Source organism: Micromesistius poutassou (genome assembly GCF_964030765.1).
Source record: "Micromesistius poutassou genome assembly, chromosome: 2".
Classification (NCBI taxonomy): Eukaryota; Metazoa; Chordata; class Actinopteri; order Gadiformes; family Gadidae; genus Micromesistius; species Micromesistius poutassou.
Window position 1 is genome coordinate 3,225,370 of NC_140272.1, and position 22,650 is coordinate 3,248,019.

The 22,650-nt window shown below is 42.1% G+C and overlaps 3 protein-coding genes across 3 annotated transcripts; all 3 read left to right on the top strand.

Moving 5' to 3' along the window:
• Positions 1 to 358: 358 nt before the first annotated feature.
• On the top strand, positions 359 to 2,686 carry LOC311339226 (odorant receptor 131-2-like; the record flags this gene model as incomplete). The annotated part of the gene is made up of 2 exons (XM_084464604.1): positions 359 to 514; positions 1,937 to 2,686. 2 exons carry the CDS (start codon positions 359 to 361, stop codon positions 2,684 to 2,686), a joined length of 906 nt encoding a protein of 301 aa, XP_084320730.1.
• Positions 2,687 to 15,018: 12,332 nt separating this feature from the next.
• Positions 15,019 to 16,207, top strand: LOC311339227 (odorant receptor 131-2-like; the record flags this gene model as incomplete). Its single annotated transcript, XM_084464605.1, has 2 exons — positions 15,019 to 15,090; positions 15,416 to 16,207. 2 exons carry the CDS (start codon positions 15,019 to 15,021, stop codon positions 16,205 to 16,207), a joined length of 864 nt encoding a protein of 287 aa, XP_084320731.1.
• Positions 16,208 to 18,927: 2,720 nt separating this feature from the next.
• On the top strand, positions 18,928 to 21,404 carry LOC311339228 (odorant receptor 131-2-like; the record flags this gene model as incomplete). Its single annotated transcript, XM_084464606.1, has 2 exons — positions 18,928 to 19,083; positions 20,643 to 21,404. The coding sequence occupies 2 exons, from the start codon at positions 18,928 to 18,930 to the stop codon at positions 21,402 to 21,404; spliced, it is 918 nt and encodes a 305-aa protein (XP_084320732.1).
• Between the last annotated feature and the right edge of the window lie 1,246 nt (positions 21,405 to 22,650).

Below are 22,650 nucleotides of genomic sequence, written 5' to 3' on the forward strand. Positions count from 1 at the left end.
TATTATTTTATTTTATTGTATGACAATGTTTATATGTGAAGCACTTTGAGTCTGCTTTGTGTATGAAAAGTGCTACATAAATAAAGTTGCCTTGCCTTGCCTTGCCTTTACTATGTATTATAAGGGAATTGAATGTTGTCCTTGTAACATGGGTGATTCATACAATGCTTTAAACTTCTTAATTATATATGATCCTTTGCCATTTGTTGCCTAAAAATATATTATATATATATATATATATCTTTTTATTATTATTATTAGTTTAATAACTTATGTTGGCAGTGTGCCAGAATTGAATGTTGCCCTCCTCATAACCACAGTAGTTCTTTTGACAGAGCTTTGGAGTGTTGTGGGACCCATGGACATGCTGAGGAGTGAGAGGAACGCCACAGGCGTGACCTCCGTGGGCACAGACACACTAAACACAGCGATCAAGCACGTCATCGCGGTGGTGCTCTGCTTCTTCATCAACTACATCAACGGCACCCTGGTCCACATATTCACCAGATATCAGGTCAGCCGGGCTTCAGACAACTCCCCTGCGATCCTCAATCATTTATTAGCCGGATTTTAGATGTTTTGCACACCTTTATCTTCTTGACACTTTTATCTTCTATATATTTGGTAGGTTTGTAGTAGATACATCTGTCTGTGATATGTTATGGTTATTTTAAGTTGATTTGTTCACCATCACTTTAAGGCTGCATAGGTTTTAGTGAGGTTTAGGTGGTTACCTCTTTTTTGTGAATTTTAGGGGATTAAAGTGTGGGGACACAAGCCATTTAGAAATCAGCCAACATTAATGTAAACCTCTTCATTTGATTGTATTTCTCAGTTAGGTTCTGATGAGGTTTAGTTGGTTCAGGTTTCTTAGGCTTGGTGAGGTTTTTGTGGTTAATGTTGGGTGTTGGTGAGGTTGAGGTGGTTAAAGTTTGAGGCTGATGAATGCAAGCCATTTCAAAAACTTCCACTGACATCCCGACATAGGATGATGCCCCCCTAGATGTATAATGGATTAATCCAGTCCAGACTACCAGTTGGTACAGTCAACCATGCGGGGAACCGGGGAGTCCATTTATCTGTTATAGATTAACACCTTACTTGTGATGTCACCAGTGGATCCATTTTGAAATATCTTCCAATGACTAATAAGCCTCAAACCTGGTGGTAAAATAGGGGCCCTTTAAGGTTATGTATGCTTTTTGAGGTAAGGTCAAGGGAAGGATTCAGGTCTTTGTGAAAGAAAGCATGTGAAGATGAGTCCTTAGCCCAAGTGAAGGAGTTTAAGTACCTCTGGGTCTTGTTCGCGAGTGAGGGTACGATGGAGCGTGAGATTGGCCGGAGAATCGGAGCAGCGGGGGCGGTATTGCGTTCGCTTTACCGCACTGTTGTGACGAAAAGAGAGCTGAGCCGCAAGGCAAAGCTCTCGATCTACCGGTCGATCTTCATTCCTACCCTCACCTATGGTCATGAGGGATGGGTGATGACCGAAAGGACGAGATCGCGGATACAAGCGGCCGAGATGAGTTTTCTCAGGAGGGTGGCTGGCTTCTCCCTTAGGGATAGGGTGAGAAGTTCAGTCATCCGGGAGGATCTCGGATTAGAGCCGCTGCTCCTTTGCTTAGAAAGGAGTCAGTTGAGGTGGTTCGGGCATCTGGTAAGGATGCCCACTGGACGCCTCCCTTGGGAGGTGTTCCAGGCACGACCAGTGGGGAGGAGACCCCGGGGAAGAGCCAGGACTAGGTGGAGAGATTATATCTCAACACTGGCCTGCGAACGCCTTGGGATCCCCCCGTCAGAGCTGGTCAATGTGGCCCGGGAAAGGGAGAAAGCTGCTGCCCCCGCGACCCGACCCCGGATAAGCGGATGACGATGAGGAGGATGAGGAGGTGAAAGAAAGCAAGCAATGACCTTGACCCATGACCTTTTTGTCCAGATCTTCTACATGAACCCCCGTTACATACTTTTCATCCACCTGGTCATCAACGATATGATGCTTCTGACCCTGTTTGGCGTCATTCAGGTCATCAACTACTCCATCACCCTGCCTGTGCCGCCCTGTACCCTGCTGTTGCTAATGGCCATCCTGTCTAACCGTAACACACCCCTCACGCTCGCAATGCTGGCGGTGGAGTGCTACATCGCCATCTGCTTTCCTCTCCACCATGCCCAAATCTGCACTGTGAAGAAGACCTACCTGGTCATTGGCTTGATCTGGCTGCTAAGTGGGCTCACGGTCCTACCAGATCTCTTTGTGATGCTTGGGACGGAGCCCCTTGATTTCCTCCATTCCAGGGTCATCTGTATGCCGACCGCAGTGTTCAGAAATCCGTACTTCAAAGAGAAGAAAGACGCTTGTAGCATCATCTTCCTGGTCCTGGTCTGGCTCGTCCTCTTCTACACCTACTTCAATATCCTGTTTGCTGCCAAGGCTGCCTCAGCGGATGCCAAGAAAGGCAGGAACACTGTGCTCCTTCACGGCTTCCAGCTGGTCCTCTGCATGCTCACCTATGTCCGCCACCTGATCATGATTGGTCTCAACAACCTCCTCCCTGCTGCAGTGCTTGACATTCAATTCACTGTGTCTGTATTCATTAATATCCTGCCACGTCTCATCAGTACCCTTGTCTATGGGCTGCGAGACAAGACCTTCCGGAAGTACCTGAAAAGGTACTTGGTGTGTTAAAAGAGGAAAATTACTGGCCCTCAATCTAGTCTAAAGTCTAGAGAGTCTTCTGCCAAGTTAATTTAGAACACCTTATTTCACTTTCAACATGTTAAATCTCCTTAAAAAATCTATTTAGATCTGAACAACATTCAACTATTGAAAACCAGATATCAGTTATCTGCTCTGACTTTATGCATTTCACTCTGGAGACTCTGGAACTATAACACACTTGCTTAAAATGTTTTTCTTTCTATCTACAAAAATGTATTGGTTTAACTGTTGTGCAGAAGACATTTGACATAATTCTGTTGACAACTCTCTCAATAAAAGTCATTAGTTATAGTGTTGGGTCCCTTCTACAAAGAGACAACCATCATTTAAATAAACTATCTAAACTCTTAAACTTTTAGTAGCTTTGCACTGTGTCTTTGAGGATTGATTTTATTTTAAGTTATTTAAAAATAAACCTCTCTCCAGGAAACTGATATTTAGGTGTAAATCCAATACAGTTCTCATTATTTTGATTGTATTAAATACATAATATACTGTATACACAAACTTTCATGCATGCTCAGCACACGCATGCTCAGATAATACTCCATCTGTGTGCGTAAATAAATACCAGATGGGAATACTGCATACAAGTCATTCATTCTGCTGCACCCAGGAAAGTCCCTGATGCTTGAGGTGAGTGTGCATCCACAGGTCTAATATAATAGGGTTCATCACTATTATTCTGCTTACTGCATACTGCTGTATTTACTGCTGTTAGATGGGCTAGTTGTCTTGATTTTTTCACCTTTGGTTGGTAGCTTAGTAGCCAGTGTGCTTATAAGGTTGGTTTGGTCATGGGGGGCATTGTCACTACCTGGAGCTCGCACTTAAACGGAGCCTGGGTCTGTTGAAGGTGGCATTGCTGTTTTTAGGCTGTGATAGCCTTAGGATAGGATAGGTACTAGGATAGGTAATTATTTATCGTGTTTTTCACCTTTGGTTGGTAGTTTGGTAGCCAGCGTGCTTGTAAGGTTGGTTTGGACAGGGGCCTCTGAATATGTGTTTTCCTTGGATTTTGGCACAAGGTATTATAACATCTGATCCTGTGTATTAATGAAAAAAACGTTAAAAAAATAATAATGATTTCCATTCTATTGTTATTGTTTTTATGAATTAATATTATTTTGACCACTTCTGTAACCTATCAATACTCTGAAGCAGTTGTTTCCAACCAGTGTGAAGTAACATGATTTTCTACATAATCCTGACAAAATAATGGGTACTATTTATTTTTGCTTTAATATTGTCTACTTGTTCAACATCATGCAAGTTATTGCATTTCAATACATATTTTACAATAATACAATAACTGATTTTCTGTGAAATATTATGAAAATGGAACCTAGTATGTATAATATCCTGGTAGTAATGTGTGTGTGATATTTTTCATAATCATGCACTACAATTATATGTTGGTGTGCATTGAATTGTTGGTTGGGATTGTGGTGTGCCTTAGCGGTAACACTTACACAATAACGGTACAATACTTAAACATAAATGAAAATATTTAAGGGTTTACCCTAACCCTATCTTTGCTAACACCATTAGTAAACCAACAATAATCTAAAATAGGTACAAGATTTCCCTTTACAAATAGTAGTAGTTTGTAAGAAACCAAACCGTTTGAAAATCGGTTGAAAATTGAGCAAGTAATGGTTGTTTAAAAAGTACATGTACCACTACCAACACAATGTTATGGGTGAGCGAGCTTACTGGGGCAAGATGGCCACCAGTGCGGAAGTTCTAGACTCCGCCGTAAGACATCTAGTGTTCTATATATATCTATGGTTACAGCCACTACGAGCCAGTCCCACAATGAGCTCTCCACAAATGTGCTGTTTTTAGAGGCAGGTCAAGGTGGAGGGTGGGGGTGTGGCCCTGAGCAGCTTGCGGCCACGCACTAGTGTTTACAGTGGAACACTGAACACTCCGGGTGCTCCGGCTGGAGTCCTGGAGCTCTATATCTAAATAATATCATATTATATTTAAATATCTATATAATATAATATATATTATCATGGTCAAAAGCTGTTTGTGCCTCTGGATGATATTATGAATCACAAATGACTGCGTTGGTTTCTCAGACACGGTAGCGGGCAGTGGTGGGAGACAACCCCGGGCAACGGGCAGCGGGGCTCTTTCTCAACCCTGGCCTAGAAAACCCGCACTACGAATCTCATTGTGGAAATACCAGAGACCTCAGAGAACCTGACGCAGTCTAGTCTTTTCACCAAATGGGAGCTTTATGCAAGCTTGCGTTATTGTGTTGTGTGTTATGCACCATAACACCAACAGCAGAATGGTTATCCAAATAACAAAGAACACTTGCGTTACAGTGTGTCTATTCACACACACACATGTGGCGATCGCACGGCCCTAGCTCATTGTCTCATTGGCGGGCCAAATTCTCTGGGCGGGCCAAGCAGAGAAAGGGGAGGTAACCTGGCCCCATATGACGACATATGGGGCCAGGTCCTAAATCTGCACGTTTGAGCGTTCATTTTTTCAAAGGCGGAGCAAGATATCCCCTGCTTGTTTTACACCTAATGCAATTTTAGCTACTGGGGGACCATAGGCAGGCTAGGGGAACTCATATTAATGTTAGAAAACCTCGAATATTTCATGCCATGGGACCTTTGACAACTAAAAAAAAAACGTTATTACATTTTTCGAGCAGGTATGGCGTCTTCTTTCTTGGGATTTAATAGAGCGTGTTAATATACCATTTTCGTTGCTTCGAGGAGGTCTGGTGGTCTCCGTATATAATAAATAAATAAATAAATATGTATGTGTAACGCGAGCATTAACTGGGAATTACTGCGGGGCAGCTAAGTGATGCGGTCAATGTAGTGATATTGTGAGAAAACATTAGAATATATCCCACCCCTTTTGTCCAGAAAAACAGACTGAATATCCTAAAGAAAAGTAACAATACATTTATTGAAACTCAATTAAGCTGCAGTTCCATTGGGCAATTTAAGAAATAATGAAAATAGCAATAAAATAAATAATAATATTTGCTTTGCAAATATCATTTGCAGATGACCTAAACCTCAAACAGTAAACATAGTTTCCTTACAACACAGTAATGAATCAACAGTAGCCACAGATAGGGTCACGGGAGGAAGAGAGTGAGACTGGAGAGGGAACACGTGCAATGGATCTGCCGGTCTGGATCGATATCCACTGTAGACTCCGGCGCCGTCTTTCCCTATCAAGACCTGCCAGCCGTCTTCCAGCTGGAAGCATCCAGCACCACACTCCACACCAGCTCACACGCTCCAGGGTCCGGTTCACTTGTCTCCTCGACCAAGCGGTTATTTTCCGTCCACGAAACTTCCTCTCCCGTTCTCCAGAGTCATCGCCATCTTCTCCTGTCTCCCGCGCTCTCTCGCCACCCGCCTCCTCCGCCTCTCTTCCGTATCTGCTTCCCACTCCCATTGGTCCAGACGCCAGTCAATCTTATGTGTCCGTCACATATGTCAATGGTCAGATACAGATCTTGTTATAACGATAAGCTACATAGCTACATGATCTATTATAATATTATGACTAAATAATTGTATATTTATTTATATTATATTTATTTATATTATATATATATATATATATATATATATATACCTGTATATATATATATATATTTTTTTTTTTACATTTATTTAATTAATTCAATATTAAACCAATGCATTTGAATCGGGAGTTTATTTTCGAGAGAATGTAGGGCAGGCTGTGCAGGATTCTATGGCGCTATGGTGGTTGCCATCGACTACACGACCTGACCATTATTTAATTTTCTGTAACATCCACGCATATATCCTGCATTTAATACATATACACGTTATATGCACAATATTCTGAACAAACCCCCGAACATATTGATTCTAGGTTCCTGTGATAGGAGCAGGACGCTGTGATGAGGAACATTAATGTACACAATGTATGCACCGTTCACATTGTAAATTGTCAAGTGTTGTTTTTTTCGTAACTAGGGTCCGCTGGCTAGGAAATAGACAGATACACAGATAACAACAGATATTCTAATCTGAGAGATGTGCATGGAGAGATTTTGTAGTGACACAGCCTATAACCTATTCGTGAAAGCAAAACATCAAGCTCATTGATTTAACGAGGCATGTTATTTGAAACAATTAATTAAGTTATCATGTGTGAGAGGTCATTCCTCCTCCTGAGTGTGCTTCCTATTTATGTCTAGTGTACCCATACTGTCCACAAGCACCCCCCCCCCCCCACCCACCCAATATGAGTATTGTTGCCACGTCCCAGTGGTGGTGGTGTCATAGAAATGAAAGAGGGCATTCAAATATACTAAAGTGATTCATTAGGAGGCTGAAGCCCTAAAGGAAGTGATGCAATAGGTGGCTTAGGCGAGGACATTAAGCAGTAAGCTATAGACCTGGGATCTGTTTTATATCAAAGAGGGTCTCAAAGGACAACCATAACCCTATGTGATTATCAACTTGGGGGCTCCAGTTCTACAGGAAAGGCTCACACAGCATCATCAAATGCTCCATTGAAACGCATTGGCATCAAGCCGTTGATAGAAATGAATCTAAATTAGTTGACAAGAGATAGAATCTTGTCCATTAGATCTTCAGCATGCATCTTGGGATTCCTCTGTGAAAATTGTGGGTCTCTGGAAAAAGACCGGCCCTAACCCTAACCCGAACCCGAACCCCTAACCCTCCCTGCCATCGGGGTCCGAGAAGGCCAAGTTTCGGTGTGGGGGTCCCAGTTAGGCACTAGAATAAGGTAGTCAAGTTTCAGGGCGGTAGGACCTTCCTATCCCAAAAACTTTATTTCTACCACATTCTGATCCACTAGGTCTTGCACGCAACACTTCTGAGATGCTTTGTCCAAAAAACTGTCAATTTTGGAAAAAAAATTTCTGTAAGGGCTAGAAATCTCAGATATGTCATTCGCAGGACCCTGGGAAATGTGTATATACATTTTGGCATCTCTAGCTTTCTCAAAAAGGCGGGAAAGGGGGCGTGACCTCCAACAGTAAGGTAAATGTGAATTAGTTTCTAGTCCCCATTTTTAGTGGGATGGAGGTGTAAATGTGTGCCTTAAGGTGTGTAGACACAGCTGGCCTGTGGACAGGTTTTTGAAGCCTGGGGTCAAAAGGTCAAAAAGAGTCAGCACCATGCCCCTTATGAGATAACAAAAAGTTAATGTGCATTTCTCTCATAACTTTTTGTCATTATTAAAGAGAGGCCTGATTTTCAGATATGCATGTTGGATGGCTAGGGTGTAGGTCTTGGAAGAACTTCAGGCCAAAATCTTGCAAGCGAGCTGGTGAGGTGCAACGAGATCAAATGGAGTAATTTCTTGTAGGGCTGGTGCCCCCAAGTTGATAATCGTATGCATCCTTTGAGACCCCCGTTGATAAAAAAGAGACCCCAGGTCTATAGCTTACTTGTTACTGTCCTTGACTCAGAAGTTACCTATTTCATCACTTCCTTTAGGGCTAGAGACAGAGGGGAGGACATGCAGTAAATGACCCCGGCCGGATTCGCTCCTGGGTCTCTGCGATTAGGACTGTGCCTATATGGTATGCGCCTTAGCCCAGTGCGCCACTGGGGCGCCCCAAAATATATATGACACCACCACCACTGGGACGTGGCAACAATTCTCCATATCCATATGGGGAGGGGGGGGGGGTGCTTGTGGACAGTAGGGGTACACTAGACATAAATAGGAAGCTTGCAATGAGGATTTCGATCACCAGAAATAGTTAGCTAACCAATACACACTCAGGAGGAGGAATGACCTCTCACACATAATAACTTAATGAATTATTTCAAGTAACCCTGCCTCGTTAAATCAATGAGCTTGGTGTTTTGCTTTGACGAATAGGTTATAGGCTGTATCACTACCAAATATGTCTGTGCGCATCTCTCAGAGTGACGTAACTAGCCACCAGACAGAGATTTAAAAAAATGATTACAAAACAAGTTGATTACAAAAGTAACTTATTAATATACAAGTCTAAACTGTGGAAAATAGAAAGATATGGGAGGCGATCGATGGCAACCACCATAGCAAGTCACGTGACGTGGACGCAGACCCGTTGAAAAGAATGGGCCAAAAAAATGTAGGCGTGTCACATGTTCATAGCCATTATTGTAATGCATTTTCAGTTTCAGTTTCAGTTTCAGTTTTTGAGGGGGTCTGCTGAAAAATTCTCATAAATTGGATTATTGTACTTGTTTTGACGAATCCTGCACAGCCCGCCCCCCCTTCTGAAGTTGAAAATAAATTCCCAATTTATTTATTTATTTATTATATACGGAGACCACCAGACCTCCTCGAAGCAATGAAAATGGTCTGTTAACCCGCTCTATTAAATCCCAAGAAAGAAGACCTGCTCTACCTGCTCTACCTGCTCTAAAAATACTACTAAAACTAAAGTTTTTTTTTAACCACCGAGATCCAGAACTACAGACCAGTATCTCTTCTTCCTCCTTCATTCCTCTCTAAAACACTTGAACGTGCCATCTCTAACCAACTGTCCTCCTATCTCTCACATAACAACTTTTTTGACCCTCACCAGTCAGGCTTCAAGAAGGCACACTCCACTGAGATGGCTCTCCTCGCAGTGACTGAGTCCCTCCGTGCTGCCAGAGCCTCGTCCCTCTCATCGGTTCTCATTCTCCTCGACCTGTCCACAGCATTTGACACGGTGAACCACCAGATCCTCCTTGCCACTCTCGCCAAACTTGGCATTGCTAAATCGGCCCTATCCTGGTTCACATCTTACCTGTCGAATTGGACCTATCAGGTCACATGGAATGGCTCCTTGTCCAAACCTTGCAGACTTGACACTGGTGTCCCTCAAGGCTCTGTACTGGGGGCCCTTCTGTTCTCCCTCTATACCAGATCTCTAGGCTCTGTAATTATATCACACGGTTTTTCATATAACTGCTATGCCGACGACACCCAGCTATTCCTCTAATTCCCCTCCTCTGACAAAGCCCTGATTGCAACGTGCATATCTGAATGTCTGGCAGACATCAGCACTTGGATGACTGCCCATCACCTGAGGCTTAACCTCAACAAGACTGAGCTCCTCCTAATACTGGGGAAAGATTGCCCACACTTGGACTTACTGGTCACTGTCGAGAACATCACTGTATCTCCGTCTCCAACTGCCAGAAACCTTGGTGTGGTACTAGACAACCAGTTATGTTGCACCACCAACATCACCGCAGTGGCCCGATCCTGCAGATTTGCACTGTACAACATCCGCAGCATACGGCCGGCCCTTCCTCACAAGGGAAGCAGCTCAGCTTCCCGCCTGGACTACTGCAACTCTCTCCTAGCTGGACTCTCAGTCTCTGCTATTAAACCTTTGCAGCGTATCCAGAACGCGGCAGCACACCTCGTGTTCAACCTACCTAAATTCTCCCATGTGACTCCCCTCTTCCGCCACCTCCACTGGCTCCCTGTAGTAGCCTGCATCAGATTCAAGATGATGGTACTGGCATACAAGGCAGTTGATGGAACTGCCCCTGCCTACCTCCAAGCCTTGGTCAAACCACACACCCCAGCTGGATCCCTCCGCTCAACTACCTCAGCTGGACGTCTGGTACCGCCATCACTAAGAGCAACCAAAGGTCGATCAGCTAAATCACAACTCTTCTCTATCTTGGGACCACAGTGGTGGAACGAGCTCCCTGCTGATGTCAGGACCGCAGAGTCGCTCACCAGCTTCCGCAAACGACTCAAAACCCACCTGTTCACCTAGACTCTACATAGCCATTCAGTCCCCTATTTGACTGTTGCACTATTGTTTATTGTACGTCCGGGCACTTGATGTACGCACTTAATGCAGGTTGTATTCGTTCTTTGTACTTAATTGTATAGCATGTACTTAATTGTGTTGTGCATTGTTGTGGATTTTGGTCCAGGAAAGGCCGCCGAGACAGGATCGCTTTTAACTCACTTTATTTGGATAAGGTTATTGGTCTATTATCTATCGTCTATGAAACAAAAGGAGAGGGATCGTACATAACACGCGCGGAGCGTCTCTATGCTTAGCATTCAGGATACGCCGCAGAGAGATTCTGTCCTCCAAAGGCGGAGTCTGAGTTTATGTATCCCAGGTGTTCTTCTTTGGGTTTCTCACTTCCTCTGTGTGTCCGTTGCTGCCCCTAGTGTAAATGTTTTGTAACTTTGTCAAATGTGTTCAGTGCTGCCCTCAGGCGATTAGGAGGGGAAATTACCTCTAAACTATGCTTGGTGCTACTGGATATGGCTATGTGAGAGTATTACAGTAAAAATGTATCACTAGGGAATATTACAATTAAAAAATGTCACAGCATGCATGTTGTGCAGCATGTACTTAGTTGTATAGCATCTGCAGTAGCTAGCTATCACTGCTGTACACAGGGAATGGGGTTAGCCTGGCGATTGTTAGTACTTGCACTTGGTTCTATGAACATCTTCACTGTCCCGACGGCGATATAGTGTTTCACATTTTATGACAAATGTACTTATTGTAAGTCGCTTTGGATAAAAGCATCTGCTAAATGCCCTAAATGTAAATGTTTTAAGTTGTTAAATAAGAGAACATCATTAATGGTAAATGGTCCTCATTTATATAGCGCTTTTATCCAAAGCGCTATTCGGGGTCATTACAGTGTTGACTGGGGTCAGTCAACACTGTAATGACCCCGAATTCACCCATTCACGCACACATTCACACACCGACGGCGGAGTCAACTACACAGGGAGACAGCCAGCTCATCAGGAGCAATTAGGGTGAGGCGTCTTGCTCAGGGACACCATGACACTCAGCTAGGAGGGGCGAACCAGCAACCTTGCGGTTACCAGCCAACCCGCGCTACCTCCTGAGCTAATGCCACCCCTACATTATTACACGGTTACATTAAATAACATAATCAGCAAAGACAATGGTTTTATAGCCATGATTTAAACGGCATGCAAGCTGCTGGTTTCAGCGTCCATAGCAACCGTCATAGCAACCATGTTATTTTATTTCTGTCGAGACCTGAAATATAGCGAAGATTATGAAAGTAAAATGCAAATTTCTCGCTAAAAAGGTTTACATAAACACTTTCAATGGCGTAACTATACTATAATATCATATTTTCCACCTAAAATAAAAAGTATGTCCGCCATTCACACGTAAAAAAAATCCTAATAACTATCCTATGTCCTGGCTTGACCACTGTTTGTGTACAGCCGATGCTCATGCCTCACTAGAAAGTATGGAAATTTGCTATGGTCTGGCTACCTCTGACCACATACCAATAGCTATGGTGCTAAATGTTGAGACTGTGCCCCTCTTGGTGGACTCTGGGAATACTGTCAGCTCTGAGAAATTAAATTGGGCTAAGTTGTCTAAGAAAAACATTGATAGTTATACTGTCTTAACGGACAGCTTATTAAATCACGTTGTTTTGCCGAGAGATGCTGTAACTTGTCTTAATATGAACTGTACTGATCCACAACATGCTGTTGACCTCTGTGACTTATATGATAACATAATCAAGGCTCTACACGCCTCTGCTGGGCCTCTCTGTGGGCATAAGAAGGCGTTTAACATCAAACCTGGGTGGAACGAGTATGTGGCTGAACATCATGCCACAGCAAGGGAAGCCTTTAAACTCTGGTCTAATGCAGGAAGGCCCAGACAGGGTGATGTGTTTGAGTATAAGAAACAAACTAATGCTAGATATAAATATGCTCTCTGTCATATTAAGACCAACGAGAACACTATCAGAGCTGACTTGCTTGCCAGGAAGCTACAAAATAATAACCATGTAGACTTTTGGAATGCAATTAAAGTGATGAATAATCATAAAACTTCTTTGCCATATGACATTGAAGGTGTCTGTGGCTCAGATAACATTGCAAAGTTATGGTGCAAGCATTATTCCAAGCTCTTTAACTGTGTTAAGAGTAACGTTGCTGCTGTTAATATTGTTGATTTGGACTCTCATGTCACAGTAAGACCTGGTGAGGTATCAGATGCCATTAAGATGCTTGATAACAACAAAGCATGTGGTACAGATGGTATTGCTGCAGAACATCTCAAGCATGCCAGTTACAGGCTCTCCCCATTGTTAGCCCTGTGCTTCACTGGCCTCCTGGTGCATGGAGTTCTTCCGGATTCCATCCTGTCTGTCTTACTGGTCCCTGTTCTTAAGGAGAAGGCTGGAAGGCTAAACAGCATGGACAATTACAGGCCTATTGCCCTTGCCAGTATACTGTCTAAGGTGCTGGAAAGGATCATTTTAAATAGGATAGAAATGTATGTATTAACTACTGACAATCAATTTGGGTTCAAGAGAAAACATAGTACTGACCTATGCATTTTTGCATTAAAAGAGATAGTTGCTAAGTACCAAAGTCAAAACTCCTCTGTGTTTCTTTGTTTTATTGACGCCTCTAAGGCATTCGATAGGATTAATCATGCCAAATTATTTGTTAAATTGCTTGAGAGAAATGTTCCTAAATATATTGTTAGAGTTCTCATATACTGGTATGCTCAGCAAACATTTCAGGTCAAGTGGGATGATGCTGTCTCTGCTCCTTTTCATGTGAGTAATGGGGTCCGGCAAGGAGGCATTTTATCTCCTTTTCTTTTTAATGTTTATATTGATGATTTGTCAAAACAATTGAATGAATGTAAAACAGGCTGTATTGTGGGAAACCAAGTTGTCAACCATCTCATGTATGCTGATGACCTTGTTGTACTCTGTCCATATACTGCAGGATTACAACAAATGCTAAGAATATGTACACAATATGGCAGAGAATTTGACATTAACTATAATGCTAAAAAAAGTAAGGCCATGGTAGTGAGATCTAGGGAGGACAGGAAATCGTCCTTTCCTACTTTTTATCTCTCTGATGGCTCCTTAGAAATGACGAAGGAACTAAAATATCTTGGCCATGTCTTTTCTGATGATCTCAGAGATGACAGTGACATCCGTCGTCAGTGCTGTAAAATATATGCACAGGCCAATATGCTGTTAAGAAAATTTTCTGTGTGTTCTGTTGATGTCAAATGTGCTCTGTTCAGGGCCTATGTCACCCCCCTGTATACAGCTCATCTCTGGTCTTCCTACAGAGTGAAAAGTATGCAGAGGCTAAAAGTGGCTTATAATGACGCCATGAGGTTGTTGCTACGTGTTCCTAGGTGGCACAGTGCCAGCCAGTTATTTGTATCTTCTAATGTACCAACTTGTCCGGCATTGTTGCGTAAGCTGATGTTCAATTTCATGTGTCGTTTGGACCTATCTGATAACTGTGTTATCAAGGCCTTAACCTGCCCCATGATGGGATATCGGCTCACATCCAGGCTTCGCAAGCACTGGCACAATAATTTGCACCGTTTCTTTTAAACTAACAGTGACAAATTACTGTATTTTATATTAATTGTTTGGCTGTTTGTCTACTTGGTTTTGTCTTGTATGTTAAGTGTGTATGTGTATGAGAGTGGACCACTTTTTCGAGTCCATAATAAAGATTATTATTATTATTATTATCCAATTGGAAAGATGCTCACAACATCTATTAGAGCCATAGTCGGGTTAATACAGGAGTGAATGGGCTGCTGCAGCACCCGCTCTGAACGTCAAACATCGCCGGGGATGGCATTACATTGTAGTGAATTTAACTCCCTCTCCGTCTGCAGACGACACCAAAGGGTACTTTTCCCGTCAGTGACTGACGCTAAAGTGCCCTTTCCACTAGTTGGAATTTGACGTTCTCGGAGTGAGACTGTGTTGAGTAAACATGAACACCATTACTACATTAATGTAATGATTTTTTGACCTTTAAAAGTAAGTTTACCCTTACTGTAAACTTGCCAATTATTCAAAGTTACTTGTAAAATAAGTGACTATTAAGACTATTAAGCATCTGAGTTTGTTCACTCTTAACAGTTTAAGCCTCATATCACTCATCTATCACATTATTCTGAATATAATTGTACACAATGTTTCTAATCAGATGGCCTCTTGTTCATTTAACTAATGCTGATGCTTGGTTTTCTTTTGAAAGGAGGTCTATGTATATTTTAAGATGAATTCAAAACTAACAAGAAATAAGTTCTGGTTAAAAGTGTTTTCAAGCTGTCTCTTGATTTTGAATCTTGTATAAATTCTTTATAATGTTTGATTTTGATTTTTTTTTCCCCCTATTGTTATGGAATTATCCTACAGATGGATGGTTCATCGAACAGTAATCTCACAGTGGTCCTTTACCGGGATACATGGTCTGGTGTTACCCAGAATGTCATGGCTGCGGCTCTTTGCATTGCCATCAACTACATCAACAGCCTCATGGTGCTCACCTTCCACAAGAACCATGTCAGTTTATTCAGCTTTGACAGTTGATTTTAATAATATATTACGGAATTGCTAAATGGAAAAAGGTCAATTTGAACACATTTTGAGATCAATCAAATGACCAGCTCTTATACAGGGGTTTTACTGTTTGAATAATAATTCAATATGCTATTCATGTATTGTGACCACACAGTGGTTGTAACAGTATTTATTAAAATGTATTCTATATATACGTATATACTAATTGAGTATTACTGCACAACATTAGCATAACCCCTTCCATGTTCTGACCATGTGTGTTCTTGATTTTAATCTTTGTGCGTTTGTCTCGTCTCCTTGCTGCCAGGTGCTGCACCTGAACCCTCGTTACATCCTCTTCATGCACCTGGTGGTCAATGACATCCTCCTCCTCTCCCAAGTGTGCCTGCTGCTGCTGACTGACATCCTGTTCAACCTCAACGCGGCAACCTGCATCTGCCTCATCCTAATTGCCATCTGCACTAACACAAACACACCGTTGAACTTAGCTGCAATGGCGCTGGAGTGCTACATCGCCGTTTGCTTTCCTCTCCGCCATGCCCAGATCTGCTCTGTGAAGAACACCTACCTGGTCGTTGGCTTGATCTGGCTGATGAGTGGGCTCACCGTCCTACCAGATCTCTTTGTGACACTTGGGACGGAGCCCCTGGGTTTCTTCCTTTCCAGGGTCTTCTGTTATCGGGACAGAGTCTTCAGAAAGCCGTACCTCAAACAGAAGAGGGACGCCTCCTTCATCATCTTCCTGGTCTTTGTCTGGTTCGTCCTCTTCTACACCTATTTCAAAATTCTGTTCGCTGCCCAGGCTGCTTCAGCAGATGCCAAAAAGGCAAGGAACACGGTTGTCCTCCACGGCTTTCAGCTGCTACTGAGCATGCTCACGTACGTGTGGCACTTGTTTGTCGAAGGTTTGAGCATTCTCTTTCCAGAAGGGGCTTTGTCCATTCGCTTTGCGCTGTTCATCCTCATCCAGATCCTGCCTCGGCTCATCAGCCCAGTCATCTATGGCCTCAGAGACAGGACCTTCCGGAGGCTGCTGCTCAAAGTTCTGCCTGGGAGCTCTATGGAAGGGCCTTTGATGCTCAGAAATATCAAACGCTAAGACGATCAAGACAAAGACAATCAAATCAAAGGAATGTGAGTTACCACCATTTAATCTGCACTCTATAACTTTTCACTGTAAAATGACAGTGAAGTACTGGCAGCCATTTCACCAGTAAGGTACTGTTTATTTACAGTAATATTACTCTATAATATAAATAGTAGCTTGCTGTAATCTCAACATACAGCATGCCACTGGTATATTACAGTAATCAACTGGCAGCAAAATGATAAGGCTTGTACCGTTGTACTCCCTGGAGTCTTAGCTTTCATAGTACTTAGTTTGTGTTGATAGCATGATGGGAAAATATCATTTTCAACCATGTTAGCATTTAGCTTCTACTGGAAGTAAGCCGGATATGTAGGAAGCACCTAGCCTCTAGCCATATAAATGGGGGTCCCCACTCACAAACAGCCGATATAGAACAATGACCAATTTCCAATTGATTAATAATTTCAATTTCGCTCTCACACCCTTAACGCTGCTTGACTACGAAAGCAGCCTTTTATTTCATTACCCAGAACATACAGCCAACAGAGGTATCCCACCACCCTAAGTACCTTGGTGGCAGTGCCTGATTTCCCCCAAATTCACCAAGACAAACGTTATTTTCCCAAGATTCTTTGCTATTTGCAGTATATGGCTGTAAATTTACACATTGAGTGATTAAATGCTTGCACGATCATTGAGACTCTCACAAAGCACTATTTTTCATAGCATTGTATTGTAAAATACTGTAGATTACTGTTAGAATTTCGCTGTAATTTACATCATAGTCTTAGTGTCAAAATGTATTATGCCATTGATTGCGGTTTACCAACTTTTGTTCCATTTATGATTCATGTGTTCACTAGAAAATAAAAATGTATTCACATTCATCTTTTGACTATGGAATTTTTGCCTGAAATTAAGAGAGTACAAATGGTTCACTTCACAAACAAGACAGCAGAGCATTGCTATAGTTAAGCGTTGAGCCTACGCGTTGAACGTCAATCAAAAGAAAATGGCGGCAACAGGCAGTAGAATGGTGAGTAAGACACTGGCCGTTTCTCAATTCGCGTTCTCGTGTGTTCTCGTGTACTTGCGTTCTCGATAAACGTCATCAGTGGTAGCCCAAGCACTGTTCCAATTCCAAGTACGCGAGAACGGGAGTACTGTCGTAAAACCCGGAAGTGTTCTCGATGCGTTCTCGATGAGGCCGTTCTACCGAGGACGCATCGGAGGTGACTCGTGTGGACTTGGGACCGTTAAATATCCCAGAATGCATCATCGAGTCCGCTGCTGTTCCAGTTGCAGAGTGCGTACTCGCGTTCTCGGAAGTCTGTACTTGAAAGTCCGGACTTGCCAAGTACGTACTTCCAAGTCCGCGAGAACGTAGTCCGCGTACTTGGTATTGAGAAACGGCCACTATTTAGACACCAATACAAGACACAAGCAGGTGTCGATAAGACAAGGGACCGAAGACACACGCATCCAGCTTGCTGGTGTGTTTGGCCTTCTGGCATTCAGCCTCGAACAGGTGGCACTGACGAGCCTTTAACTGACAGCTTGGCCCTCGTTGTCATTCCTCCAGCAATCAGTGCAGTGGCGTCCCGAACGGCCATTTTGTATTCCTAAACACATAGGGCAGGGAGAAGGAGAAAGAAAAAAACAACAAAGGGAAAATCCCAAACCCCACAAATACCTAGGAACGTAACAATCAGCAACAGCCATATTGGTCATCTAGCCATCATATCAAACCTGCCCATAGATAAATGGTTATGATTGACCTGAACCAGGCTATTTCGGCTAGAAACCTGTCTGGTTGGGAGGAGGGCCAGACAACCTACCAGAACAAATAATAAATGAGCTCTCAGATCCATCTGGTTCCCAGGCTATCGCTTCTGTGTTTCAGAGGAGAAAGACCAAACTGAATACGCACCGAAAACTAGGCAGCGTCAACAAGTGCAAATTATGAAGTAATCGTATTATATTAATTATAACTTATGTGTATTCAAGTGATCATATACTCAAAAATGTCTTCCAAGTATAATGCAAATAGTGTAATGGTGTTCTAAATGTGAACATAAAGTTAATTTACAGACTAGGAAAACAATCTCTAAATATATGAAAGTATGATAAAAGTGTTCAGAAAGTGTACTTCTAGTGCTAAAGAGTACTAATAGTGCATGTATAATGTATTTAGAGACTAGATCACTAAACGCATATTCTTATAAAGTGTTTCTTATCGGTAGAGTTGGATAATATTTAGGTAAAGTAAAAAGTAAAATGTTATTTTTTTAATTTCGCTTAGGTTTCACACACACACACACACACACACACACACACACACACACACATACACACAGGTTTTACTTTAACAGGGTCTATATAAACCATGGTATTCTGCTCACCTATGATCCTATTGGTTTTGTACTTTAACAGTATAAGGGAGGGGTCAGTATTGGCAAGACATCTAGCAGAGATGGACGAGTATGGTTTGATAGTTTAAAGATGTTTTCTAAATGTTCTATTCTGAACTGTATTACCTGTATTACCCTCATAGTATGTAGTACTAGCATACAAGTAGGTAGTCTTAACCTTTTTTTTAATATATAATATATATATACATATATATATATTTACAAAAGTAAAAGGCAAAACATGTAATGAGATATTGACATAAGAAGAAATGTTGCAACGGAATCTGTTCTTCCAGGTATAGGGTCAGAGACCTCAGAATGCTGAATGAGTCGTTGGTGGTGGCAAACTCCTCAGCTCTCCTTATTACAGAAACATTCACTACGGTCGTCGCCAAGAATGTCATCGTCGTGGCGCTCTGCATCTCCATCAACTACATCAACGGCACCCTGGTCCACACCTTCACCAAACACGAGGTATACCCTGCCCACAATAACCTTAGACAGAGATTACAGAGAACGACAGTCACCTACAGCAGCAGGTCATTGAGGTGTAGGTATGGGTTAGATAGTGAATATGGAGAAAGGCCATTGAGGTAAGGTAAGGAGGTATTGAGGAGGCAGGTAAAGCCTAAAACGGCTTGCTCAAGGAGGCTCACTGGTAGGTTGAGGACATTTTTGATTAAACCAAGAACCTTTTGCCTGGGAGACAAACACCCTAGTCATTAGACTAGCCTGCTTAATCTGGAAACGTGATGGCATTTGGTTATATTTATTATTTTTGTTTTATTCCTTTGTTCAATTCATTGCTCTAGTCAAAGCGTAGTCCATCCTGATCTTGGCTGGATAATAATAATATAATAATAATGTCATTGTGAAGTGTGTGTGGATAATGTCTGGTTAAAGCAGAGTCAGACTGATTCAACTCTGTAGTAGCAATCAATGCGCACAGGTTAAACCAGCCATCACCACACACACTCAGGGAATCTCCTACATGGCAACTGTCTTTATGCATCATTGTCCTCCAAACTACCATAAACCATTTTTTAACATCACCACCCTGTGTCCTGTGTCTGGAAGGGCTCAGTAAAAGCCACCTACTGTAGTTGGAGTGTGGTAGCCAAGTAGGTATGTAGGTATGTAGGTATGGTGTGTAGCACTGATATTGCTACAGACATCATTTGTGTGGAGGGGCTGTCGGTTGATGGAAAAATAGCTATTAGAGATGGGCATTTTCAGTTTCCTTAACAGCATGTGTCAAAAGTATTGACATTTTTTTTTTTTAACCAGGGAGGAATCCCATTGAGATATATATATATCTCTTTTACAAGTGAGCACTGGCCAAGGGAGCAGCACACAATTAACATAGGACAGACAAAGATAGTTTGTATTTTTGCAATGTCTATGCTCTTGCTATGTAGGAATATTGTGTGTGTGTGTGTGTGTGTGTGTGTGTGTGTGTGTGTGTGTGTGTGTGTGTGTGTGTGTGTGTGTGCACTTGGCCTGTCATTCTGATGCTGTTTTGCCAGTAGAGACTGATATATTTAATATTTAGTATTTTTTTAATAAAGATTAAAGATATAGTACATTAAGGTGCTGTATCTAAGATTGAAGAGGGCAGGAAAGATTTTGAAACTAAACAACCTACAATACATCCCCTCCCTCTCCATTGCTCCCTAGGTTTCTCTGCCATTGAGAAGGGCCGCATTTCATGCAACTGTGTTTGATAGGCAAGATGGATTCTCTGAACCACACAGGGAAGAGCTACCCGGATGGATGAGAAATTAACTGAGAGCGGTATAAAATATGTAGGCCGTCAACTGGAACAGATATTGTCATGGCGCATTACACTCACTGATAGCTGATGGGTGATTTTGGCATCTCTTAAAAATCAAACTCATATAAAAGCTCTTGAATCTTACCTACAGCCCTTTTAAGGAGCAGGTAGGGAGGGAGACTGCCGACATTGAGGCTTTAACAATATTTTGTCTGCATATGGAACACCCTAACCACTACACTACCTCTTTCTCCTGCAGATCTTTAGGCTGAACCCTCGATACATCCTCTTCATCCACCTGGTGGTCAATGACATGATCCAGCTGTCGCTGTCTGGGCTTCTGGTCATTATCTGGTACATCTTCTACACCATCAATGTTTCTTTCTGCTGCCTCCTGCTGGTCATCTCCATCTTCACTACCCTCAACACCCCTCTAAACCTGGCCTGTATGGCAGTGGAATGCTATGTAGCTGTGTGCTTCCCCATGCGCTACCTACAGCTTTGCACTGTAAAGCGAACATACGTCCTGATTGGTTTGATTTGGGGGACGAGTGCCATCTCCATCCTACCCGAAGTCTTCCTCCTCGTGATAGTGGAGCCTCCAAGCTTCTTTCATACCAGGGTACTTTGCACCCGGGACACGGTCTTCAGGAGAGGCATCCAGAGGAGGAACACTTCCCACATCATCTGTCTTGTTGTTGTCTGGCTAACCTTGTTCTTCACCTACTTCAATGTTCTGTTTGCGGCCAAGGCGGCCAACGCAGATGTGAAGAAGGCGAGGAACACTCTTCTGTTGCATGGCTTCCAGCTCCTGCTCTGCATGATGACTTACATACAGCCCATTTTCCAGGCGGCCCTGCTGTACCTTTTCCCCCAGCATTTCTTTGAAAGTCTCTTTGCCTTATACATCTTAATTCAGATCATGCCACGCTTCCTAAGCCCCATCGTTTATGGAGTAAGAGATAAGAAGTTCCGGAATTATCTCAGGAGATACCTGATGTGTGAAGTCAACATAAAATGACATGACAATCACAAAGCCAGCTCCTAAATAATAACAGAAAAAGCCAAATATTACCTTTGGAATATTCCAGATATGTACAGGAAAATGAAACATTGTTTAAAATGTTGCTTATATAGAAAACATGTTTGATAGAGGATTATTTTAGTTCATGTGGATGCATAATAATATAATAGTTACCTGAAGAAGTCTTATTAAACATGATCTTCTTTGTATGTATGTTCTTCTAATTTCAATATAATGGCAATATTTTTAAAGTTATGTTTTCAACTTTACCATCAGTCTTATTCTAAAGCACATTCGTACATTCATGCAATTGATTTAAACTGTTACAGAAGACGTATGAACTAGTATTAATGACTACTGTCAAATAGACATGTCACTGCATGTGCATTATCTGAAGAAAATGCATGTGGTTGCATTAGCCAACTTGTTGTGTGCACAATATTCCATGAGCATGCTAACCTGCTAATGCTAGAAAAGCTAGCAAGCACAAGTGAGCAAGCAGGTCAAGTTTTAAGTCCCTGGGCTGCTTTCAAGTGGACTTTTGTTTCAATGAATAATGGAGCTGATTTTAGTTGGATGCGAGTTATAGCGCCCCGTGTCGCCAAAGAGGTACTTTACTTTTTGGAGACCTGCTTACGCGTGGTTTCTTTACTTTGAGTTGTCTAAGTCAGCGTTTTTTCCCCATTGACTTCCATTATAAGAAACTGCTCAAAGAGAATCTTCAACAGTGGTATTTGAAATTTACCCTGTGACATCATTATTGTAGCTATCAATTCAAAATGTATGCACTGATATATGCCCTATTACTGTCAATTTGGTTTGGTATTTATGCATCCAATTGTGCTTGAAAAAGAAAAAATCTGAAAATGAGGCGGATTAATGAGAAAAATAATAAGACAAAAGTGTGGCTTGTTTTGCAATCACACTAATTAGTTTATGTAGGACATTTGTTGACAAGACTTATATACCGTATATACGTTTGTATAGGATCATTATTAATAGACTAATTAATTAATTAATTAAACTTTCTGTCTTCACCTCTCTCTCCGTTTTCAAACAAAATTTACTACAAATTACAGTTGACTCCTGCACTTGCTAACAGGCTTCTTGTCATGCTCCATTGATTAATTGCTCTGTATTGTATTGTATTTTATTGATTATATCGTATGTACTGTATTATATAGAATTGTTCTGTGTAATTTATTAACCTTGTTTCACTTTTAGCACTCCCCTCCCCCTTCCC